We start from the raw sequence: 7338 nt of genomic DNA, 5'->3' as shown, positions 1-7338 counted from the left end.
ATTTTCCGTTTTTAAGAAAATTGCGAAAAAAAATCGGGTGTTCGTACAGTGCGCAAAATGCATTAAACATTTTTCTCCTGTTTAAAAAGAAATAATATCGATAGCGGATGATAGCTCCTTATTCCCGGATTACGAAACAATGTTCTTTTTGTCGATTTTCTATCCAAAATTGAGGAAAATGTAAAAATTAGTAATATATGCGGCAGTTAGTCGATAAAACAGGTCAAACGTTTGCTAATCACCAGATATCCCTATATGAGTTCTACATTGCGTAATTATAATAATAAGTAATTCAAATTCTACTCAATTAACCATTCACATTTTATGTACATATACATAAATAATTTTTTCTAAGGTTTTCTATAAGTTTGTCAACATGCCAATTTTATAATTAATATTTTAACTATATAAAATAACATAATTCTGAACAAAGTAATAAAAAAATTGAATTGACTAGTTAAAATTGAAAAAAACAATCATTGATCAAAAACTTATAGCTTAGTTTTATATTTGTTGAATTATTTAATAACGAACTTAATTTTACTTCCATTCTTCTTAACAATATAAAGTAATAATCCATTGTAGCATATTATAAAAATACTTCAATATATTTTAAGTTTATTCAATATATTTTGAAGTTATTGAAGTATTTTCTATACTTCAATAAGTACTTAAGTATTTTCTATACTTCAATAAGTATTGAAGTATTTTCTATACTTCAATAAGTACTTCAATATATTGAAGTATTTTTATAATATGCTACAATGGATTATTACTTTATATTGTTAAGAAGAATGGAAGTAAAATTAAGTTCGTTATTAAATAATTCAACAAATATAAAACTAAGCTATAAGTTTTTGATCAATGATTGTTTTTTTCAATTTTAACTAGTCAATTCAATTTTTTTATTACTTTGTTCAGAATTATGTTATTTTATATAGTTAAAATATTAATTATAAAATTGGCATGTTGACAAACTTATAGAAAACCTTAGAAAAAATTATTTATGTATATGTACATAAAATGTGAATGGTTAATTGAGTAGAATTTGAATTATTTATTATTATAATTACGCAATGTAGAACTCATATAGGGATATCTGGTGATTAGCAAACGTTTGACCTGTTTTATCGACTAACTGCCGCATATATTACTAATTTTTACATTTTCCTCAATTTTGGATAGAAAATCGACAAAAGGAACATTGTTTCGTAATCCGGGAATAAGGAGCTATCATTCGCTATCGATATTATTTCTTTTTAAACAGGAGAAAAATGTTTAATGCATTTTGCGCGCTGTACGAACACCCGATTTTTTTTCGCAATTTTCTTAAAAACGGAAAATCCGGAAATAAAATTTTAAGCATAATCCGGAAAAAGGGAGAAAACGTTTTAGCTCATGAAAACTCAAAAATATGATTAAAAAATTTTTTTGGACGTCAGATTCACAAGTCTGTGGTAATGTGACTATATTGTAAAAGTTCATGTCAATAACAATACTACTATACTCTTAGAGCATATATACATGGAGGGAGCCATCCTTCGAGCATATATACGAGGTGTGTTCAAAAAATAACGAGAATTTTCGTTTTATGAAAAAAATATTTATTTATTCATCTACATTAATGTTGTCGCCTTCAAAGTAGTCCCCTTCGGATACAATACACTTATGCCAACGCTTTTTCCAATCCTCGAAACACTTTTGAAACTCGATCTTTGTAATAGCTTTTAGCTCTTTCAGCGATTCGCTTTTAATGTCATCTATGCTTGTAAAACGACGGCCTTTTAATGTTCTCTTTATTTTTGGAAATAGAAAAAAGTCACATGGAGCCATATCTGGCGAATATGGAGGCTGAGGCATCGTTACAGTTTCGTTTTTGGCCAAAAATTCACGAACAAGCAATGAAGTGTGAGCAGGCGCATTATCGTGGTGCAAAAGCCATGAATTGTTTTGCCACAAATCCGGGCGTTTTTTTCGGATTGCTTCACGCAAACGACGTTGAACTTGTAGGTAGTACTGCTTATTGATTGTTTGACCTTGTGGCAAGAATTCATAATGCACTATGCCATTAAAATCGAAGAACACAATGAGCATAACCTTCACATTCGACCTCACTTGTCGAGCCTTTTTCGGTCTTGGCGATCCAGAATGCCTCCACTGGGACGATTGAGCCTTAGTTTCGACATCATATCCATAAACCCATGTTTCGTCACCTGTTATAACACGTTTTAGTAGTTCTGCATCGTTATTGACTTCATTTAGCGACTCCTGAGCAACTTCCATTCGCCGCTGTTTTTGTTCGAAATTCAACAATTTTGGAACGAATTTTGCTGCCACACGTTTCATACCCAAAACATTCGAAAAAATTTGATGGCATGAGCCAACTGATATGCCAACATAATCAGCGACTTCTCTGATTGTGATTCGGCGATCGTTCATAACCATTTCTTTCACTTTTTCACGTTTTCATCGGTTGTTGATGTGCTTGGGCGTCCGGGTCGTTCGTCATCTTCAACGTTTTCGTGGCCATCTTGGAAACGCTTATACCACTCATAAATCCTTGCTTTACTCATAGCAGACTCACTATATGCCTTTGTTAACATTTGACAAACTTTACTACACTTTATTTCATTTTTTACGCAAAATTTAATACAAATTCTTTGATCCATTTTTTTTCACAAACGAAAATCGCCGAGCTCGAAAAACACGTCTAACGTTAGCGGCTGCCACTTAAAAAGTAAGCAATGAATATTGCTGAAAATTTTATCGTACTTCAGGGGCATGTGTACCAACATAATAAAAAAAAATTTTATACAAGCGGACTCTCCAAACCCGCGAAATTTAAAAATTCTCGTTACTTTTTGAACACACCTCGTACATGGCGGGAGCCATCAGATGGGAAAGTTGTGGCAAGTTTTTGCACGGCGTAAGAGAAAGAAAGAAAATATTGCAACCTTTTTTATCTCTCTCACATAATGTTCTGATTGGATGGTTTTGCGGCTGCTAAATTTAAGTCTTTCACCCGCGGGTCGAACAGCTGGTTTTGAAAGAAATGCTTTGTTATTGTACATACATATCTTATGCTAAGTAAAAATGAAAGATTAAAACAAAAAATGGTAAAAAAGTGCATTGTTCCGAATTGTAGAATACAAGAAGATGATCAAGGATGTAAAAATCTTGGTTTTCGAAAGTTAGTATATGTAATAAAAAATAGAGACAAATTTTGTAGGTTGTTTGAGAATAATAATAAACTTTTTAATTTTTGTAACATAATTATGTTTTTTAATAGATTTCCAGCCAATGAAAATAATAAAAATATATGGGTGAAAGCTCTTAAAGAACATTTTGGTGATGAGAATATTACTAAAATCTTATTAACCCGTTAAGGCCGAGAACGCCCCTCCTGGTACACCGCTCTTTCGACTATCATAACTCGTGCAATTCCACGTATAAAAAATTAAAAGATACGCTATTTCAAAGCTTAAGATCTCCCCTTTCCAACGGTGTGCCGAAAAATGCGATAAAAAAATGTTAACTATGTGAAAATATTGTTTAAATAAAAAAAAACACGATTTTTTCATAATTATTTTTTATAAAATCAAGTTTTCAGAATGGATCTCGGTTTGCAATCCACTTGGAACCTCAATAACTGGTGGCATAATTGTCTAAGCTTTCATAATATATATTTCCGAGATCGTTTTTTTATCTCAGTATCATCAAAATGGCGCTTCAATGACGGAATTTTCGTTCAGACATTCATGAATTTTGTCCTTGAAAAGTATGGACTTTTCGAAAAAGTCAAAAAGAAAAGAAAGTTCTTAAAATCACTCGTATAATACATCAGAATTTTTTCGAAAAGTTTGGAGCAATTTTTTGAATTTTGCAAATTGTCAAATTTTGAACATTTTTAAAATTGACCGTAATTTTTTTAAAAAATTCGAGTGCATTCTTTGCTCAGTTTTGAAAACTTTTTATTCCTGGTAAATTTTCATATGAGTTCATTGCTTTTAAGAAAAAAATTCACAAGTGTCAAAGTAATTGCCCAATACGCAAGTCATTAACATCCACTCGTTGATCGCCTGTCCGCCGCAAACAGAGTTTGCGTTGCCTAACTATCACCAACGAGGATGTCGACAAATATAGATAGTTTTTTTTTTTTTTTTTTTTTTTTCATATTTTAGTAATTTTTTTTTTTATTTTTAATTTTTTTTTATTGATGAATTTTTCTGGAATCGATAATTCATTTCGCTACCTTTCCTGCGTGTAATTTTGAAAAACATTCGATACAGTAATATTCTTTGCAATCAATGCAGTATCTGGTAGTCCTTACACAACATCCTTCGCTATTACATTTGTTTCTTGTTCTAGTATCGTGCCTGTGAGATTTGAGATCACATATTTTCGATTGCGCCAAATACTTTCTACTCACTTCTTTACACATTTCTTGCGTTTTCATTATTTTTCTATCCTTTCTGCAAAGATTGCTTATTGTTACAGCGTTCGTTATTGACATTTCAATAATTCGTGAGAAAATTTTGAATGGCCACTTCTTTGAACTGACACTTGGAGAAGCTTTCTTGCATCGAAAATCGTGCAAATCCACTCCTCCCATGTACTTGTTATACGAAGGAAAAGCACAAGGGAATTCCAATTTTGATCTTTTCTTAGCAGTTCTTGAATATCTTTCCATTGGCTCCAAGGGAGTGACGCCAGCTGCCGTAGAAAGAATAGAAACTTCTTTTGAGTCAATTACACTGATGAGATTCATTCCACTGTTACGATCATAACTCGCTTTGTTCGTTCCTCGTGGTGCTTTTTTTTCAAAATCATGTTTTTGTTTCACTCTATCTTTACGAACAGTTCCTGTAGATTGTAAGCCACATTTGTTCAAGTGAACGACTAAATCAGGACTAGTGAAATAGTTATCAAAATAGACATGATAGTCAGACAATTTTCTTTTTGAAAAGCTATGTAGAAGTGGATTAACCATTTGTAATACAACTCTGGAGCCAAGTGGACATGCGGATAAATTTATCCCAATGCTTGTATCGTTCTTACCACAATAAATATCAACGTTGAATATATATCCATTTGCTCCGCACAAGGCCCAGAGTTTGATCCCGTATCGGTCAGGTTTAGAAGGCAAATATTGCCTCAGACACGTGCGACCAAAAAATCTAATCATCATTTCGTCAATGGAAAGAGCAGTTGAAAAATATCCAAATTGTTTAATATTGGTCCTAAACAATTCCAAAATATGACGGACTTTCCAAGCTTTATCATTATCATTTTTGTCAGTAGGTTTTGAATATTTTATTTTAGATTTTATTTCACTAAACCGATCGCGCGTCATCGCTAATGAAACAGCAGAGCAGTTTTCGAGAGGGTCGGTTTCCCAATACTCTCTTTGATTCTTTCGAATATTGTAAGATGATAATAATAATATTCCTATGAATGTGTTGAGTTCTTTTGTAGATAATTTCAAATCATTTTCTTCACTGGCTTGAATAATATAATTTTTTATTTCTTCAGAGAAAAAGATTTCGAACAGTTCCACGTGTGACATTGAAGATATTTTCTGCTTTACGGAATCAGGCAATAACAATTGATCTTTCAAATCTACAGAGTAAACTTTTTCTCCTTCACACCACGAAAAAGTATGATTTGGCTCTAACAGTTTTTGTTTTTCTGTATAACTTTCAAAAACAGATCGATATGAGACATTTGGTACATGAATTTCCGATTCAGAATTGTCTTCATCAGATAGTTCTGATTCAGAATTGTCAGTATCTGACGAACAATCTCCATCAGTGCCAGAGTCATCTGGATTAGGTATAAAAATATGCTGTTTATTTTCATTCGAATCTGACTCTTCATCAGTCAATTCACAGTAACTCCTTTTCGCGGCTCTCCTTTTCGACATTTTTCTCAACCTACTGAAATAACTTCAGTGGAACGTCCTGTTGGTAGGAAGCCTGTAGCAACCAGCTGTATTATTCGGGCCGATTTACGGATTTTTGCTTCAATTGATGATAGTCAATAATACTCAATGACTTGCAAGATTCCAAATTCAATGTATTTCATGAATCATTCCAATGCGATGAATTTCGCTAAAATTGGATTTTCAGGCCACCTATGAACGAATGATGGGCTTCTGCGACACGATCGGCTATTCAGGATTTCGCTCCGATATAGATTACAGTTATAAGTAGATAGTTTATTTTGTTATTTTCATCACCAAATTAGGTTTTTCTAAAAACGTATTCCTTTTCATATCTTTCTTCACCAGTACAAGCTCACACACTAATTGCAGCGTGGATACCTCGGACTATACATACTGTGCAATTATTTTGACACTTGTGAATTTTTTTCTTAAAAGCAATGAACTCATATGAAAATTTACCAGGAATAAAAAGTTTTCAAAACTGAGCAAAGAATGCACTCGAATTTTTTCAAAAAATTACGGTCAATTTTGAAAATGTTCAAAATTTGACAATTTGCAAAATGCAAAAAATTGCTCCAAACTTTTCGAAAAAATTCTGATGTATTATACGAGTGATTTTAAGAACTTTCTTTTCTTTTTGACTTTTTCGAAAAGTCCATACTTTTCAAGGACAAAATTCATGAATGTCTGAACGAAAATTCTGTCATTGAAGCGCCATTTTGATGATACTGAGATAAAAAAACGATCTCGGAAATATATATTATGAAAGCTTAGACATTTATGCCACCAGTTATTGAGGTTCCAAGTGGATTGCAAACCGAGATCCATTCTGAAAACTTGATTTTATAAAAAAAAATTATGAAAAAATCGTGTTTTTTTTTATTTAAACAATATTTTCACATAGTTAACATTTTTTATCGCATTTTTCGGCACACCGTTGGAAAGGGGAGATCTTAAGCTTTGAAATAGTGTATCTTTCAATTTTTTATACGTGGAATTGTTCTCGGCCTTAAGGGTTAAAAGTGAAAAATCCTTATATATGTGATTTACATTTTGATAGCAAATACTTTTATCGAGCAGCAACAGGAAAAAATTTATTACTTCAAAAAAGCTCTGAACCTACAGTTTTTACAAGCTTCGAAAGTATTACACCGTACGTATAATATAATAATTTAAATAATTAAATCAAATAATTTTTTATAAAATTTCATATAATTATATCTTCTATATTTTGTTGTAACAGGAAAGCAATAGTTAAAAAATATGAAAATATAGATGCACACATAGACAATTCTTTAGTAAGCAGCAACAACAAAGTATCAAATTTATCTCAACCTTTGTCGCTTCATAGTCATACAAATGTTGTCAATGACATTGTAAAAAGTGTACCTATA

At 31.9% G+C, this 7338-nt stretch overlaps 1 protein-coding gene across 1 annotated transcript; it reads right to left on the bottom strand.

Annotated features, from left to right (window-relative positions):
• Window positions 1-4364: 4364 nt before the first annotated feature.
• On the bottom strand, window positions 4365-5923 carry LOC131674913 (piggyBac transposable element-derived protein 3-like). Its single transcript, XM_058953733.1, has 4 exons — window positions 5550-5923; window positions 4789-5240; window positions 4430-4713; window positions 4365-4376 (listed from the first exon to the last, which is right to left on the bottom strand). Exons 1-4 carry the CDS (start codon window positions 5921-5923, stop codon window positions 4365-4367), a joined length of 1122 nt encoding a protein of 373 aa, XP_058809716.1.
• Between the last annotated feature and the right edge of the window lie 1415 nt (window positions 5924-7338).

The sequence above is a fragment of the Phymastichus coffea genome, unplaced genomic scaffold (assembly GCF_024137745.1).
Source record: "Phymastichus coffea isolate CEN01 unplaced genomic scaffold, Cenicafe_Pcof_1.1 PCOF00014, whole genome shotgun sequence".
Classification (NCBI taxonomy): domain Eukaryota; kingdom Metazoa; phylum Arthropoda; class Insecta; order Hymenoptera; family Eulophidae; genus Phymastichus; species Phymastichus coffea.
The sequence above is the reverse complement of the archived record's forward strand: the minus strand, read 5'-3'. Positions and strand labels throughout refer to the sequence as shown.

Excerpts from the sequence above, each read along its gene's own strand:
- LOC131674913 (XM_058953733.1), bottom strand. The coding sequence starts at position 5,923 with ATGTCGAAAAGGAGAGCCGCGAAAAGGAGTTACTGTGAATTGACTGAT. Across the intron at positions 5,241-5,549 it reads TCAATGTCACACGTGGAACT|GACCAATATTAAACAATTTG; the intron begins GTTCGAAATCTT and ends GGAATTGTTTAG. Across the intron at positions 4,714-4,788 it reads ACGAGGAACGAACAAAGCGA|CTGGCGTCACTCCCTTGGAG; the intron begins GTTATGATCGTA and ends TTTCTACGGCAG.